The sequence below is a fragment of the Lygodium microphyllum genome, chromosome 2 (genome assembly GCF_053477565.2).
Source record: "Lygodium microphyllum isolate KBCC chromosome 2, Lygodium_microphyllum_v1.1.10, whole genome shotgun sequence".
NCBI classification, from domain to species: Eukaryota; Viridiplantae; Streptophyta; class Polypodiopsida; order Schizaeales; family Lygodiaceae; genus Lygodium; species Lygodium microphyllum.
The window spans coordinates 57,314,515-57,333,665 of NC_141136.1; the positions used below are offsets into that span (position 1 = coordinate 57,314,515).

At 37.6% G+C, this 19,151-nt stretch overlaps 1 protein-coding gene across 1 annotated transcript in view; it reads right to left on the reverse strand.

Annotated features, from left to right (window-relative positions):
* Positions 1-15,992: 15,992 nt before the first annotated feature.
* Positions 15,993-19,151, reverse strand: part of LOC148039768 (spatacsin carboxy-terminus protein) — a 151,449-nt gene continuing 148,290 nt past the window's right edge. The window contains exons 21-25 of the mRNA XM_087693879.1: positions 18,337-19,147; positions 17,969-18,223; positions 17,707-17,892; positions 17,274-17,612; positions 15,993-17,168 (exon numbers count right to left, since the gene is read on the reverse strand). Of these exons, the coding sequence (XP_087550005.1) occupies positions 16,422-17,168; positions 17,274-17,612; positions 17,707-17,892; positions 17,969-18,223; positions 18,337-19,147 (2,338 nt within the window). The 3' untranslated portion in view covers positions 15,993-16,421. The remainder of the gene's footprint in view (positions 17,169-17,273; positions 17,613-17,706; positions 17,893-17,968; positions 18,224-18,336; positions 19,148-19,151) is intronic.

Consider the following 19,151-nt stretch of genomic DNA (forward strand, 5'->3'; position numbering starts at 1 on the left):
GCCTTATCAACAGAATAAGGACAACACCCATAAGCCAGGTGGTTTGTTGCAGCCATTACCCATTCCTATAGGTATATGGACACACATTACCATGGACTTCATTACTAGCTTGCCTACTACCAAAAGGGGATGGAATAGTATATATGTGGTGGTGGATAGACTCACCAAGGCAACCCATTTCATTCCAACCAAGACCCAGTTTATTGCTTCTTAAGTGGCCAGTCAGTTCATGGAGCAGATTTTTAGACTACATGGATTACCCCACGTGATTGTTCATGATAGAGACTCAAAGTTCATGAGTAACTTCTGGCAAGAAATATTCACATCCATGAGCACTAAATTAGCTCCTTCTATGGCCTATCATCCATAGATTGATGGACAGACAGAAAGGGTAAATAAATTGTTGGACTTATCTTCATCATTTCTGTTATGATGTCCAAAATTCATGGGATTCTTGGTTACACTTGGCTGAGTTTGCCTATAACAACTCTACCCATGCTAGCATTGGAGTTTCACCCTTTGAGGCTATGTATGGCTATAAGGTGCCCTTACCCACAGTCATCTTTAATGAAAGAATCAACCCTCATGGGAAAGAAGAGTTGGAAAGAATGCAAATCCTTCTTCAGTAGTGTAAGATGAATCTTAGGAAAGCTCAAGACCGAATGAAGATGTATGCTGATGAGAAGAGATGACCTTTAGAGTTCCAAGAAGGAGAATTGGTTTTATTGAAGGTGCCCAAGTCTAGGTACTCTACTTTGAAGGGTGGATCTGGTAACAAGCTTGCTCACAGATTTTATGGCCGCTATCGGATCCTGAAGCGCATTGGAGACTTGGCATAAAGAGTGGAGCTACCCTCTTCCACTAAGATTCATAATGTATTCCATGTTAGTCAACTCAAGCCTTTCTATGGTGATCATATTGATACAGTTGATGAGATGCAACCTATTGATAAAGAATGTCTTATTTAGTACATCCCAGAGGCTGTCATAGGTCAGCATGAGAAGGGCCTAATTCTATATTAGATGAGTTTCATTTCCTAATGGACACATTGGTGGTTGAAGCCTATTGATTATGGAGCTAGTTATGGTGCAGACAGGGACATGATAGCACACTATTTTAGAATAGTTTTATTGTGCCTAATTTTCAAAATTAAGCCACTTACATAGGGTCACAGTACTCTTCAAGGGCTACGTTTTAACATGTGCCACGCCTCATTTGGACACTTCTACTAGAAGTTATGGAAGATTTGGTTCAGCAGGGTCTGTTTACACAACAAGCTATCTACTTCATTTTGAGCTCATTAGTCGAAGATTTTATGGCTCTATATACTTTTGAAGCATTCATGATCATGTATATAGCTGAGGACTACTTTTTTTCTTCCATTTTAGTCCATATGTCTATCATGTTTCATTTATTTTCCCATTTGTAAAGCTGTAAAAATAGAGTAATACTATGTTCTATCCATTCTTTTCCAATCTTTATAAGTTTGTTTTTTAGGGAAAAAACCTTTAGGATGAGATGGATTGTAAGAAGATGGGAAGAATAAGGATTTAGTGTGTAAAACATATTGATGCCATGCCATGTCACACTAACATTGGTATAAAAGGAGAGGACATGTAATTTTTCTCATCTTTTGACACATTAATACATTAATGTCCTTCTCTTCACCTTGCTCTCAACTTCAATAGCTTCTTTCTCTTTCCCATCTTTCTCTCTCCTATCCCAGTCTTTCTATCTCCTCGTCACTCTATTTCTCTCTCTTTTGCACTCTTTCTTCTCTCTTATGTGGTCTTCTCTCTCCTCTTTCTCTCTCTCTAGTTCACTTCTTGACATTGTTTTAATTTAGGTAAATCTTAAGATTGAGTGTTCATAATTACAAGCCTCTTTAGCCCAATAGCAAGCTTTAGAAATGGTATATCCATTTGGGGACCTTTCTTGCTTGTGAAAGACTTAAAAATTGAACTCGTCACTTTAGCTTAAAGTTCCAAGAATGATAATGGTACCAAATTGTTGAATGGCTACTAACATTCCTAAATTGGTCTTAACATCCTTATCAATCCACAAACAAGCCTTCCCTCGAACCAAAGAGCAGGATGATGATTACCTCTAGAGATCACATGCATAGATAGCATGCTACACATCTATCATTATGTTTAATAACTATTAAACAATGATAAATTTAATTACATGGTAAAAAAACAAGGGATTCCCATGATGTATAGTTTGTAGATAGGTGGACAAATGTTTGGTTGATCAAGGGTGAAGTGTTTTGAAAATTAGGCAAATGTCAAGAGAACCTTATTTTTGAGCTATTTTGGGCTTTCTTGCCAAAATATCTAACTTTTTGTATATATGGGCTATTTTTTTGAAATTTCAAGCCTAAAAATTTAGGTCAATGGACCAAGAAAACCTCAAAAAAATAGGATTTGGGCTAATATTCACTCCTAATTATTACCATGTTTAAAAACCCATACATAATTTTATGTTATAATATATATGGTGAAAGTTTTGATTTGGAATTTCGAAAGTGTGGCAAGTTACTTCAACCATGCTAATGGAAAGAAAATACTGTGAATTGAAGTAAATTCAATCTTGAAATACACAATCATAAAAGCTTAACTTTTATGAATAAAAATCCTGACAATGAATCGATCAACTAAAGTGTAACATTGGCTTACATTATCTATATAAACATCAACCATTTATCTTTTCTCTAATTTTAATTCTGAGTCTAGAGGTGCTCACTACAAGAATACTAAACTATCTCTATATTTTACATTTATATTAACACTTGATATGATATTCTTTTGTTGTTAGAATGTTTCTATTCATGTGCAGTTAGCTCATTATAACTTATGCAAACCTTAAATACAAGATAATATGGGGAATGTCTCCACATCTATCCTAAAACTTATGAATATTGGGGTAAATTTTACCTATTTCCTTAGATCTTTCTTTTCATGTGAGTGGCAAAAGGCAATTTCATAACCTTCCTATACCAATAATGAGGGTTGAATGTCAAATCTCAAAGTTCTAACTCAACCTATCCAACTTTTAAATGTAAAATCTCAAAGTTCTAACTCAACCTATCCAACTTTTAAATGTAAAATCTCAAAGTTCTAACTCAACCTATCCAACTTTCAAATGTAAAATTGGAAACATAGAAAGTTTTAGCCCATTTGCAAATGCGTCACTAAAATTATCATTGCTATTAACTATTATTTTATTTGTTTTATCTCTGAGGCATTAGAATAAAACTTGTTTTAAAGGAACCACAAAATCCAAATTAATCTTAGCTTACATAAACTTGAATGGCATTATCAAGAATGAGAAAAAGAGTATCAAGAATTTTGCTTCTACATGTTGAGAATGAAGATCATGGTGCCTCCTCCCCAAATAAGCATTTTACTCCTAATCAGTTGGAAGAAACAATCACAATGTTCATACACATATCTCACCTCTTAATCTCACAGACATAATCATATTGGTCTAGGAACAAGTGTTTAATTTAAAGTATTGGGCCTTTTGGAGGTCGGAATTATACAATAAGCCATGAAGGAAATTGATATCAAAGAGTTGTCTAAGCATTAAGTTACAACAATCACCATGTTGCTTAGATATAGAAGGATCCACTACCCTTCACCAAATAGATAATACCTATCAAGTCTAGCAGTCTGTCGCATGTGCTTGACATATTTGTTATGTCAAGTAACGTGGGGCCATGCACTCTTCCCTTTAATTTAGTTATAGCAACAACCTATTGATTCATGCACTGAGTTTCTAGTATATCACACTCCATCAATCATGCATCTAGAGCCGTTTGGCATATCAAACTATTCCTCTGTCATATTCCAATGCCTTACCAAAATAGTGGTTTCTCCTTTGATCTATCTATTTACTTGTTCTCCCATTTGCTCTTGCACCTAGCCAATGTTAACATATATGATGGTTACACATGGAAACTAGCTAGACAGATAAGTATGGGTAAGTTGGAACCAAAAAAGGATCATATACAATGTACTCACTCTAACCATATGCTTATGTAAATAGGCACCACATAATTTGGTCTCGTCTAGCTTTTCTATATCATGAATTGTCTCTCTTCCTCCATAATTTTTTATATGGTATCTAGGGCAGGTTAGCATTCATAGACAAATCTAGGTGTTGGTATCCTTTATCACCCCTCTATTTTATTCATATCTTACATGTTCCCTATATTTTTCACAACCATATCAACTATATCTCTCCACATTGCTCCTATCCACATGCTACAATAGCAGTAAGTGTATCCTTAGATAATGCTTTGGCTTTCAACTTCTTTGAAATATCTATGCTCTTCAAGTTTTTCTTTTGCAAATCAGCCTTTTTAATTGCATCATATTGCTTCTTCTTTGTCTTGAGAGGCTTTGCATAGATACCGTACTTGCTTGATATCTTGACTAGGCTAACACAAACACTTGCAATCAAACATGCACAAAGAAGGTGTTGTGCTCATTCTAATGATATGTGAAGTCTTGCCACGTAGGTGTATCCACTTGGACAGTGTATTGACAAAGACAATAGCAATCTTATAGCTTCTATTCCATGCAAGATGTAGGCATAATGATGAAATATTTTATTATGACAAATTTGGACTAAAAAGTGGACCCCTAAACATATTATAGTTTAAGAGATGAACCTTTTAAGTTATACAATCGGAAGGTTGAATATTGATATCCATGGAGGGTGAATCTTTTCTCTTTAAACCTTGGATTTTTTTAATTTTAAAAATGGATTGTGGAGGATTTAAAAATGATAAAATGAATAGTGCACAAATTTTGAGTTTCCATGACCTCATATTTTTTGCCTTTTTTAGCAAAATTTTTATTTCACTTTCTTTCCCTCATGAAATCAATTTGACCCAAAAATTGAGCAACAAATCAATTTCTCTCTCTTCTCCATTCTAGCAAATTTTTATCTCCCCATTGAAACTCCTTGGTGAGATTAATTAGGGTTTTGATCATTCTACTTACCTCTGCAATTTCTTCTCCTTATAGCTCTAGAATTTGGAAAAAATACACTTTGCATTTTCTATTTTTTGTTTTTTTAGTAGGGTTTGATGTTGTTTCTAATTGTTGTTGTTGTTTTGTCACATAGATTGCACATGTGCTCGTGTCTCTATATATATATATATATATATAGTTTCTCTTTTGTGTTGTGTTTTCAATAGACCTTGATCTTGGTTCTAATTGTTGTTGTCATCTTGTCGACAATGGCTACAACATACTATGTCTTTGTAGTAGATAAGGCCATGCCTTTCTGCACCCTGGATATGTAGAGGTGGGAAGATATATGGCACAAGCTTAGATACATTGAGTGCTATCATAGCATGTATGAGCATATTGCTATGGTTTAGGAAAATTACCTTATACCCTAGGTGGAGTTTGAATTTGAACCAAGACTCGAGATTAGTACCAGGGAATTTGTGGTCCCCTCTACCAAAAAGAGTGTCTCGTTGACACATGAGGAGAGGAAGATACAAGATGAGCTAGAAAATGTAATATCTCTAGCTACCATACATTGGCATGCAATGAAACTTGAGCACAAGGTGCAACAAGTCCACAATATTCCACTAGTGAAATGTTAGATCAAGATGAGGGTTGTGGTGGCCCTATCCAAAGTTGGTATTTGGTTCCAAAGTCTTGGCAATGTCTAACTTCAAACAGGGTTATTGTAGGCCTTGTCTTGAGCCAAGATTTCACCAGTGAACTCATGTGGACTACATGCACCCTATATTCAATTTTCCTTGCATTCCGATAACTCCATGTAAGTTAGTAATCATGTTGTTGATTTGACCATGTGGTTCAAGATATATTGTATATAGATAATTTTTCATCGATGCAAGGAGGATCTCGTCATGTGAAGACCTCAGCCTTGAAGGAGTATATTGGCAATCTTATTATCAATGTGGTGTTCTTTCATAATAAATGTTAACCAAGAGGGGAAGCAATAATCATGAAAATTTGAGCATTGACCTAGTTTGGACCTTAGGAAAAAAAAGGTTCTTTGCAAGCTACTTAGCCATATGCTCCTCAAAAAACAATTGACCAATTTCACTATGGTAACACTTGAAAGAACCTATAAAACTCTTGATATTTTTCCATCACAACAATCCAAAGGGTATACTTATGTAAATACAAGACAATTAGTCATATAGATATCATGAAATTGCTCATTCTCAATGTGTTGCAAAGACTTACTATTTGTAATGTTTCACTAAACAATTATAGTGGATGTGACATGTAACTATTTGTGCATGATACATATTGTACCAATGCATTTGTTATAGAATGAGAATCAAATTCCTTTGTCAAATAGCTAAAATTTTACCCTTTTAGTGCTTTGATTCTTCTGCAAGCGCATATGCTTTCAGCCTAAAAGCAAGCACATTGTTTTATAGCTTTTTAGCTATGCTACTCTTCCTTATCTTTGCTTATGGAATGCAAGGATATTGTTTTATAGCTTTTCAGCTATGCTACTCTTCCTTCTCTTTGCTTATGGAATGCATTCCATCCATTCATGTGTGACCTCTTGACTACCACCTCATCCATCCTTATCCATCCACTTTCTCTTAGACCTAGTTTCCATAGGCATCAAATATGCTAACAAAAACCCCTTGATGTGTGGTCGGTTATTAACTATTTCCATCTTGATCAAGGATATGATTAGAAAATAAGATTGCCTCCTCGAGTCCCCTATCATATTCATAAGCATGTGGTGTGACCAGGATGTAAGCAAATAGCTTTAGATTGATTTGGAAAATTGTCCCCTTGGCTACATAATCAGTGCCAATATTAGACAATTGTAAGATTTAGAATAGATATCCATTCAATGCAAATACACCATTGAATTCATTTGATTTAGGTACATCATGATTTTGAAGTGGCTTGTTTGCATAGTTAGCTTGGTTGGAGTAGCATTTCCTTTCAAAATGACCAAAGCATCTACAAATTGTGCATTGATGTTAACCTTTGTTTCTGCAATTCTTTTCTTCATGATTAGTCAATCCACAATGATTGCATGGGCCTTGAGTCTCTTGTAGTAATGAGGACATTGTCATGAGTAGTGGTTGAAGTGCTCCCAGTGGAATTAATTTTGCTTTCTCTTTCTAGTAATAAGAATGCAATGTCATGCGGATTCAAATCTTCCATATTAGATAATGTTTCAACTATATTTTGATAACCATCTACATCATCACAGCTTGCCAATAAAATAGCATTGGCCTTATCTTCATCTAGTCTTCTTTTTAGAATAGCAAGTTGTTGTTATTTAATGCCTTTATATTCGTTCCAGTGACTTATGAGATATTCTTTTGGGTTGAACCTTAGATTATAAAGTTGCATTAGTAATTTCACCTTGGAGTGCTTGGATTCAGTGTTGAAAACTTTGTTGAGCTCTTCCTATGCTAACTTGGCACTTGGAATACCATTAATGTGATGTATACATTCATCACCTGAGCCTACTCTTATGTATTCCAATACTTTCTCGTAGTTTTCTTCATATTCCTCTTCCACACTTGTTGTATCTCTCCTAATGATGATACCCCATAGGCTTTTCCACATAAGAAGATACATCATTTTTTATTGCCAAGTGTGGAACCCAAATCCCATAAATTTATCAATGACATCTTGGGTTGACATGAAGCTTAATAGAAAGGTCTTATTGGGCTTATAGATTAATGCCCAATAGTGTCTAACTTTGTACAAGGTATCCTTTGGATCTTACAATGAGGATTGATCAAATTTAATAAGCTAAATTACTCATTGGGCACAACCTTCTAAGAAGATAAATTGATTTATGTAGGCGATAGTGTGAATGGGACTTCTACAATAGCTACTTTAGACATAGATATTTACAGTGGGAACACGGATCGTTTGAAACTAGTTGGCATAGGTACAGTGTGAACAAGTTTCAAGAAATAATTGGTTTACAATGGGTAAGTATGAAAGGGGTTTTAAGAAAAATGAAATTTAATCTTAGTTCATAAGTTTTTTTAAAAAACCTTAAAAAGACTTGAATAATGAAGGAAAAAATGTGGAGCTACCATCGTATTCATAGAAAATAGTGTTGATCATTTAGGTCTTGCAAGTGTTATGAATGGGCCGATTGCATGGAGAACATCCTCTCAGAGTAGGTGATGCAATTTAGAGGTACAGAATGAAGAAAAACACTCTCCTTCTTCTATTTTTTATCTCTAATAAACAAGAGCAAACCCCTTACTTCTCTAATAAGTAGTCCCTTTGCTTATGGCACAAGCAGCCTCTCAGCTTGAGCTGTGGGCCCTTGCTTAAGATGTCCCTCTAAGCAAGGCGTTTAAGTTGACCCCTTGCTTGGCAAACACTGATGAGGCTTGACAATTAAAAAACATTAAATGTCTGCCCTTCTTCCTTCTTTTGATGATTGAACTAAGAAATAAACACAAGGGAAAGCTATACCTTGCTTTTTGGAAAAGCCTCTTCCATACCTCCAATGTGTTTGATGTACTTGGAAGTCTTCAACCTCGAGCTTCAAGCTTCTTCAAGAACATGTAGTTATTAATATATTTGTACCTCACAAGTCTCAAGGAAAGAGGCTCTAATACCATGTTACAAAACATGGTTGAGCAAGCGGATAAGATGAACTATGGGGGAAAGAAGAAAAACAAGAATGAGACCGTGATAGTATCAAGGGAACTTGATTGATTTGATAGTGAAGAAAGTACATTGTTTTATAGCTTTTCAGCTATACTACTCTTCCATCTCTTTGCTTATGGGATACATTCCATCCATTCATGTGTGACCTCTTGACTGCCACCTCATCCATCCTTATCCATCCACTTTCTCTTGGATGTAGTTCCCATATGCATTAAATATGCTAATTATTATAACCTAGGCAATAGATATATACAAGTACGTGTTAAACCCTAAACAATAAGCATTTTAAGTACAACAAGTAATCATCAATATGATGTACGAATCAACTATAGCATTAAGAGATATTCACACTTTTGTGGCTAGACACAAACATTGATATTGAAGCACAATAGATATATACATCGACACAAAGTACAGATTTGATTTTACATGAAAGAGAATGGAAAGAATAGTACAAGAATACTCAAAGAATATTGCAAAAAGAAATTGTATTATAATGAACATAGTCTAATATGACTCAATGCATTGTATGAACACGTGGATATTATGAAGTAGTTGTTACAAGAATATTGGGCAAATGGCATGTAAATGCGAATTGGCATTTTGAATTGACACTTGAGATATTCTGTGACTCACCATATTGCATGTTATATGGATCATATAATACAGGAGTTACATGGATCAGGGCCAAATGGCATGGAGATCCAATAGACACATATGACTAATACTTTATAGGATTTATAAATCTCTACTTCCACTAGATCCATGCCGTCCAATATAAAAGAATTACTCAACAAAGTAAATTAGTGGATCAAGAGTTATATGCTTCATCTAAACCTTGCACAATACTTGCATCTTACAAAAATATAGCATTTTGATAAAAATCAAAGTAACTAATCATTCATATGAATTCTCGCAACATAAAGGAGGAGAGGTCCAACATATACTATTGGGGATACCAACATAGTATTGATAACTATCGATTTCCTTACAAAGGATAGGGGAGCTCCCATCCATCTCTTGATCTTTTCTTGGAACTTTAAAAAGAACCATTTAAACCTCTGTCTTAAAGCAAATCTAATTCCTATGTGAACACGCAAGCATCTTACCAATTCATTGGGCTAGACCATTTTAAATCCTAGGTGCATGATCCATTGCTATGGTTCTCTCCACTAGAGGAAGAAGAGCTCTGTTTTAGCTTGATTCACCTTAGACGCTAACAAAGCAGATAATTTAGCATATGCCTCAAGGAGGCTACTCACTGATTCCTTATTTGCTTGGACAATGGAAGCATTGTCATCAACAAAAAACTACACTACCGCGACTGGGATCCATTTGGAAGGGAAGACCTCTTATAGCACCATTTTGCAGTTGCTTATTGATCATGCATAGAAGCGAATCAATTATGAGTGCAAACAATAAAGGAGATAATGGGGAACCTTGTTGTATAGACTTGTTCAAGGAAAAGGGAGAAGAAATTGCTCCAGCTATGGTGATAGAGGCAGTGGCACCATTGAATGAGGCAGCCACCATGTTGGAGAAGACTAGGCCAAAGCACTTTGTTGAAAGAATAGCCATGATAAAGCTCTAGCTTACTCAATCATAGGCCTTATCCCAATCCATATTGACTAGGACACAGTTAGTTTGTAAGCTCATGGCACAATCCATGGAGAGGATGAGATTTACTGCATCATGGATACATCTTCCATGCATAAAGTCGAATTGTTTACCATGTATGTTCTTTGAGAAGAGCAATTTCACCCTAAGGGATAGTGACTTGGCCAAAATCTAGTAGGAGAAGTTTGGCCAAAACTTTATTAGTGGCATAGTGATGCAAATCATGGATATCCATAGAACTTTATTAGTGGCCAACTTCACCTTAAGGCACATAACTATATTCTTATGGCATGGTAATACAATCCGAATGAAACTATAGATATCAACACATAACTATATATGTACCCATCTACACACACACACACACACACACACACACACACACACACACACACACACACACACACACACACACACACACACACACACACACACACACACACACACACACACACACACACACACACACACACACACACACACACACACACACACATGTGCGTGTGCGTGTGCGTGCGGGTGTGTGTGTGTGTGCGTGTGCGTGTGCGTGTGCGTTTGTGCATGCATGTAAATATGTATGTATTTATTTATGGACATGACACATGCACTCAGCTAAATTGCACATGCACATCCATCATGGCCAAACACCCTTAAGCATGATACTTCTTCATGCCCACCCTACATTATGAGATTGTCGGCTTTGAATGCTACTAGTATGGATCTCCTATGATTTAGAGTTTAAGTTGTTTTACTCATGCAAGTTAACATACTGAGATCATTGGCACTTAAATTGTTTAGGATTCATTTTTGTAAACACATGAAAGTTGCATCCAAGGTTCTCAAATATCTACACACTTCTTCGTGTGAAGTGTGGCATGTGATGATATGGGATTTCTATTGCTATCAATGATCTTTGTTTGCAATGCAAGATACTTCAAATAACCACGTACATAATAAACTTTCCTATCTCATATGCATTATCAAGCTCCTTATCTCATGTTCCACAATTTATGAGAAGTTATAGCTAGCCTCACTAAGGTAAAAACTTTCATTAACATTGAAGAGATTTGCTAGGCCAAGATCTTCCCCTCAATTGAAATTCCAATCTTGTTGCTTGTTTATGCTTAGCCTTTTCAAAGAAATTTTACCCTCTTGGTTCTAAGTAAATAATGGATCTTCCTTTAAGCATTGAGCTTTCAACTCAACAAGATAAGGACTTGGTTCAACATTTCCTACCCTTGAGAATCATGTAGGATTGTATCTATTTTTTCTTTATGAGTCTCTCACCTTTTATATTGGCCAACCTCTACAATTGTTCTTAGAAATATTCTCGTGCTCAAAACTAACCAAGATGACATCAACAATTGGCAAGCCTTTGTGTGATATATTCCTATTTTCTCAAATAAAGAAATTTTGATTTTGAAACAAAATTTATATGTAATTGACTTATTTAAGTAATGGAGAATGATCTTAAAAACATTCATGAAGTTAAAAGTTAGGGAAGAAATATCAATTTTATTATATTGACTCAAAGTCTAGCTAAAATAAGCACATGTAGAAGCTGAAATATGTCTACAATTGAGGGACTTCACAGAGTAGAAGAACACTCTTTCCTCCACACCCACTTTGCCGATTGCATGGATAATTACATATCTTTAGTAGCATTATTTCTATGCATAAGAACCCCATGATCCTAATAGATTAGCCCAAAAGTGATGGCTTTGTAATTGAAAATTGGGCTCATAATCGTGAGGTTTTAGATTTTATAGGTTGATAAGTATTATGGGTTTTAGGCATTCTATTAAGCCTTTAGTTGGGTGTTGTTTAGAGGCAATTAGGTGAATCATTTAGGATTTTTTCAATTGTCTCTAGGATCTTGTTATTGATGCTCGAAGGTCTCATTTTGAGGTTTTTGTATATGCTTCTCACCACTATCAACTAGGTTTTATTTGCGTCATCTTGCATTTGAGACTACATGCACTAATGCGAGTTATCATTGTGTTGACACCCTATTGATATTGTAATGTGCACTTACGAATTCCATGTCCATTCATCTAAGTTGTGGTCTTGTGTTTTGTTTCTTGATTTGGAATTTCCAATTTTGGTTCTTTTTGTCAATGTTCACACTCTCTATTTCTTGCTTTTGATCATTTGCACATTCTCACATTGTATCACATAACCAATGCTAGTTTTTCATTGCATGCACTAACACTAATAGTTTCAAGTCTAAAAAACTAGTTTTTTTGTTGTTAGAGTCTTCTTTTCTAGCTTTTCTACTTCCTGCATATTTCTCTCTATGTGGCAATCATATGGCCAAGCCACTTGTTTTTAGAGGTGAGGGACCTATTTTCCTTGCACCTGAAGCTATGAACCTTGCATTTTGGGCTGTTGCATGGTCATGGAGGTTGGAGTTGCTTTCACAACAGCTACCATTACCACATGCCAATATGTACCTCTAATCATCTTGCACTTGTGGGTTGATTATTGCTGATTAGTAAAACCTACTATTTTTTAAAATCTAATCCTACAATATTGCTTTTTGAATTTTTATTTTTAGAGATTGGCTCTTTTGTTCTCTACTCTTTGTCCTCGTGATTGCTTGTCTGTGAATTTTGAACTCTTGATCAAGCTGTTTTTACCACCATTGCACTAGAAATCTCCTTCTAATTTGTATCCTCATTCACTCTCATGGCATCTCCCCATTATTTTATTCATGATAACCTTAAATGGCATGGTTGCTCTACCTAGGAGTGTTGTAATGAAGGTTTGGTTTGTGCAACAACATTTGTGGGTATATTGTCTATTGATTAACTCCTCATCCACAATTACCATCTCCACTTCCATCTTGGACGACTCCAAGGAGACAATTGTTGATTGGGACTCTAACGATACCATTGCATATTCAACTCTTCTCCAATGCATCTTAAAGGAAGTCCTACCACAATCACTTCTATGGAAGTTCTCCCAAGATGTGGGCAAAGCTTTGCCAAATATACGAGACTTCATCATTCATGCATGTTGTTGATGTCTATGGTCATCTTCAAACCATCAAGTTTGGGTGAACAAATTTCATTTAGTCATTCTTTCTCCAAGTGACAATTATCCAAGAGCATCTTTGTAACATGCGAGTCCCTCTCCTTAAAGCGCCTCTTGTTTGGCTAGTGCTTTGTAAGCTACCTTTTGATTTTAATTGTGTGGCCAATGCCTTGAGTTCTCAGATATCGGTAAATTTAGAGAGCTTCTTCTCACGATATCTATGTCATTGTCGCATGAGTATGCACTCAAGCTATAAGGAGGTTGTCATGTTAAGATGGCACTTGCATGTTCGAGCTTTTATAACCAATAGGAGTGACAAGAAGAAGAATGTGAAGTACTTTTGAAACAAGAAGGGCCATCTCGAGAACGATTATGAGAAGCTAACAACATTTTTGAACAAGGGGAAGAAAGGCAAGGTCAACTTTGACTCTTTATCATAGACTTGGATATCATTTATAGTCGTACAACTAAGGCTGGGAGGACCAAGGGATCAATTTTGTAGCCCTAGTGATGTCATCATCGTTCACAAGTTCACGCCAAAGAGGAACATTGACAAGGTGGTTGGACTTATAGACCTCATCAACTTTCTCGTAATGGAAGGAGTTGGGTTGAGTCTCATGTTAGCGTTGGTTTCAACATCCATTGATTTAGGGTTTGTATAATTTTTCAAGGTCTTATATGACGCTCTAAAGTCTTGTCCCAGGACTTCTATATGCTCTCATCTACTCTCCATCATTGTATCACATCATCTTACATCCTTGGAAAGGTACACTAGAGGTATTGTTGCTAGTCATCATTGTACCAATACCTTGGTGATATTATACTCTACATCCCATGCTTCACCTTATGGATTCCATTGCTTGTTCATTTTGAGGTCTTGTGTTCTTGAGTTTATCTCTTTCCATTAGTATTCACTCTTTCTCGATTTTGATCATATGCACATTCTCATAGATTCAAGTCTTGATTGGTGCATTAGTTGGTTGTGGACACCTAATTTCAGAGTGAATTGAAGGATCTACTCTTGAGTAATGACTACATCACTCAATTGGTCCTCCTTGGTAAAGTGAATGAGAATCCCATGCAATCCCTACATAGAAACAATGCTAACATGGCTCTTTGTCACATATCTCGACTAATGACTGATATTTAGATCAAAGGGATACTGAAAATCCTAGCAAATTGTCTTACACTTCAAACACTACCAATGGTACTGGGCATTGTTAAAGTTGAACGTTAGGGAATATGACTACACAAGGAAACACGCAAATCCTAGAAAGGATATTATATCTAGATTACATCTCTGGACTCAAATCCATTAACTAGTCCAAAACAAGTCATCAATCAAAAGTAGACAATTTTTGCTCTAAGGGCTTACCACTATGCATATATGTTGTTCAAAGCACTACTTTGGGATCCTTTTAAGACTTTCTCCTATGCTGCCAAAAGATTATGTTTAGAAAACTAGAAGCATTGTGTTATTGAAAGCAAACATCCCTTGGGGTCCTACATAAAGTTCACTTATCTCTTGCCCAATCCTAGGCCATAAGGGGTCTTGTTGGGTGTGTTGTGCATTTTCTTTAAAAAGAGAAAAAACAAACATTTTTGTCTAAGGCACATGCGCACACAAAAAACAATGGCCTTAAAAGATGGCTACATTGTGAAGATTCTATTTATTCAGTTTGTCAAGCGCGCACACGAAAACAAATTAGCAAAAGGCTTCAATCTTGACCGAGATACGTCTCGCCCAAGCATAGGGAGGCAGGCTAGGCAACTCGACAGAGTGCTTCTTTTAACGAAGTGCAGCGTATGGTGTGTACAGCCTTCTTGTTTATTATTTGGCATCCAAAACAACTTGCCAAAGTGGAAAGGATGGAAACAAAGTCCCATGGGAAACTCCAAAAAATGTAGGGAAAGATATCAAAAAAATCACTACAAGTAGCAAAAACAACCCTTTCAAGCATTGAACCCAATGGGAAAATGCCAAGCATACATTTCCATAAGAAATGCTTCTCCTTAGGTGGTAATTTATTGCCCCAAAAGCAGTCGGGATGATAATTTCCTAAGACCCAGGCTACAACAGTAGTATGAAATGCTAGGAAATGAGCTTCTAAAGATGGGCACTGTCCAAAGGCTCAATCGTAGTCTGAATCCAATTTCATAGAGGCTGATAGTAATTACCCAAGACACGCATCAATTGAGCTCGAGGGAAAGTCGTAAGAATACCCTGAGGAGTGAGAACACGATTCACTATAGAGATGTCTCCCTGTGAAAAGTGAGTCTTTCTTGGCTCCACATAGACATAAAGGCATCAATTTCAGCCCTACTCCTCATATTCAGAGGCAAGAAAAACTGCATACATGCCATGATCATAAATTGCATTATTCTTAATCAAGAAGCGGCCATCATGTAGGTAACTTCTAATGATCACATTTCACCCTCAATTGTATAGGATCCAACCTGACAAGTTGCTTAAACGAATCTCACGCATGTGTGCCTGCCGCACACACACGTGTGCACACACTCTAGAACATAAAAGGCATATGCCAGTGGATCCACTCTCAAACCCTCAAACAAAAAGGACTTTTGACGAAGGGCCTTAACAAAATCTGCACCAACTGTGATTTAGATCACTTGACCTCCAGTGTTATTCTCGCTATAAAATACAAATGAATGAATGTAGATGTGGTTCTTGATGAATTTATGTAGACCTCCTAGCTGTCATCTCTAGCACATGCCTGGTCTATTGGCAGCTTCCTTACAGGTGACAGAGGACACAATAAGTGCCTCTGTGCTTCTAGCTTTTGCATTGACCGCCTTTCAAACAAAATACAAAATGCATACAAGTGCAACATCAGGGTATCTGCGGCACTCCTTGCTGTGCATGATGCACTCAACTACCAGCTGCAACTTTATTCGCCTTTTTTACACACTACATCCTTCATTTACAAAAACAATGTAGATTTTCTCACGCATAAAATTGTTGTACTGTACACTCTTCCACAAACTAATGTACAATGCCATCGAATGCTTTCTCCAACAGCAAACTCCACATTGTGATTTCCCTATGATACAGGCATACAAGACCACATGGTCTTGCTACATAAGAGGTAGGTAGGTTCCACCATGCCCTTTGCGAACAATGAGAGGCCCAGCAGTTTCAGGGACCTTATCAAGTATTCGCATGCATACATCCAAAACATCTGAAAAACCAGTTGCCAGTGTTGCAAGCTGAACTCTCAATCGCACATCCCGTACATACTTCAAAAGGCAGCGAAATGACTTGCCCAGAAACCGTGCCCACTCCAGAGGCATCACCCCAGGGCTCAGCCATGTGGAGAAATCCAACTGGTCACCCCTGGCTGTGACCTCTGCTCGATAGAATCTAGCTAATTCCATAAGCATGCTTGGAGGAAGGGGTAAAGCAGCGACAAATTCACCAAGAAACTGATCAAAACCTGGGTGAAGCATTTGATTCCAGAGAACTGGTACCCATTCACCTGGCTGGTTGAGCTTATAGGCCTCAGCCACCACAAGAGCCTCTTGAAAACGAGACTGCTCCACAAAGAGCCTTCGTGCATTTGTGTCAGAAAGAGAAAGCCACATAATTTCAGGCATTCGAAGTTGCAGAGAAATCAGTGAGGCTTGAGCACAATTCCATCTTGCCTTGTTACCAGCATCCACCCCAGACCAGACTTCAGCTGCTTCAACATTAAAGCACATCATTTCCAGCAAGTATTCACTCTGTTCAGGATCATGCTGAACAAGCCATTGCTCCAGGACTTTGCGAGCTCTTGATTCCAAAAGGCGAGCCATTTCATGTTTCATATCAAATTGGTCATAGACCTGCACATGCATTGACTGAACTTAGATACATTGCTTAGAAAGGATGAATAAATTAAGCAACCATTCGTCCTTACTTTTTCTACCTCAACAACACAGATTCCTCACCATTGCAAAAGCATCCAGATCATGGGGATTAAAATGTTTTAATGTTGACAGAACAGCCATCCTAAAACCACGAACAGAAGCTGATGATTCCATAGCAGCTTCTACTGCAGCACGTTTTTGAAGCAAAAGCTCCAGTTGTCCATTTTCTATCAATATATCAAGCATGAAATGCAGTGCTTGGAAGTTGTTGATGCCTGTCACCAACCGTGCTAGAGATGCAAAATCAGCCTCTGAGATATATGACTCGACACGTGTTGCTGCCAGAGCTAAAAGAACATCAATGCCATCAAGACAAGCTGATGACATGTAAAAGTGATGTGCAAGGATTAGCAGCTCCACCTGAAAGTAGAAGTGCTTGTTCAGCAGAGAGGGTGAAATGCACACTGGTTAAACATGCTTTCATCAGTGTGTAAATTTTTATTTCCAGGAATACCTCACAAGCATGAGGCACATCATGCCCACTAATCACAATGCGCATGAGAGCATGACCCAGTTCAGGTTCAGACGGACATAGCTTTGCCCACTTCAAAAGATCAGAAGGTCTCCAGAGTAAAGGTGCTGGTCCTTCCTCCCTCAGTGAAGACTCCATGTATCCGCCTCGATGTGCAGCTAAAAGACCCTGCCATATGCAGGAAAAGCCCATTTTTAGTAACTACAACCCTTCACAACTTTAGAATCATCAGTAAATGATCTACCTTGAGAAAAGACTCTGCAAGGATCCTTGCAATGCTTGCCGCTGGCATTGAATGAGTCTCCACAAGAAGTGTAGCCTCTGCAAAAGAGTCTTGTGCTTTCAAGGAAAGAAGCTGTAGTAGCTGCGTAGGCTGCTTTTCAAATGCCTCAGAAAATGACATTTCCAAAAATTCTGCAACCCGTGCAATGGCTATAATTCTTTTGCATATCCCACGGCCACAACCCTCACGACATATTTTGGTTAGTGCCTCCAGTAGCTGTCAAATTGACAAGAACCTTGACCCATCAGAAAACAGCATCAAACAATCTAAATATGGCTTTTCTGAAGGCAATGTTAAAACTGTACTGATTAAAGCAGTGACATAGGTACCTCCAAAGGTGAAGCTGCCGAGATGTCATCAATGAAGCTAGAAGACAAGAGGCACTCCGTAACAGAAGGATGGAGTGTGGAAGAGTCGACAGAACCTTTCACTGTTGGCATTGAAATCATGGCCATACTTAAAGCTGCTTCAGCAAGGAGGAGTTCCATCGGTACGTGGGCAGGTGCCAGCTTCTGCTGAAGTTGCCTTGCAGCAGACACTTGCCCTACTTCCAAAAGTGAGAGAACTGCCCGTTCTAACTCTTGTTCACCGACCCGTTCCTCCCAATATATCTGATCTTCACCTGCAGCAGGATCTTCCTTGGGCTCCTCTTGATGAACTGTTGTTCCCTTTGGTTCAACTTTCCTCAGTGGAGTTCCAGTAGTCATTCCATTGCCTTCCTGCTCAGCTTGCAACTTACCAGACCTTTCAAAATGGATTCTCTTGTGCAGAGCATAATTTTTTGGCCTTCGTTTAAGCTTTGATACTCCACCTGCCGTGGCACTTGGAGACACATGATCCTGATGAGCAGATGGCCGACTTTGCACACTATTGTCTCGTTCATTTGTATTCAGATCTGCACTTCTTAGTCGTGAGTTCTTCAGATGATTATCCACAGCAGCAACTGCCTTTGCTGTGAGGTTGATGTAGTCAGGGCCACTGGTGGCCATCACATCTTGCCCTAGCTTTTGATTTACTAATACAGGATAATTTCTGATAATAGATTTGCGGCCACCACCCTCTAGTGTCTCAACTTGTGACTCCACTGCTAAAAGCCATATTCTTGTCTCAAGCTCACGTAGCAAGTGAAGTGGATAGACCCTAC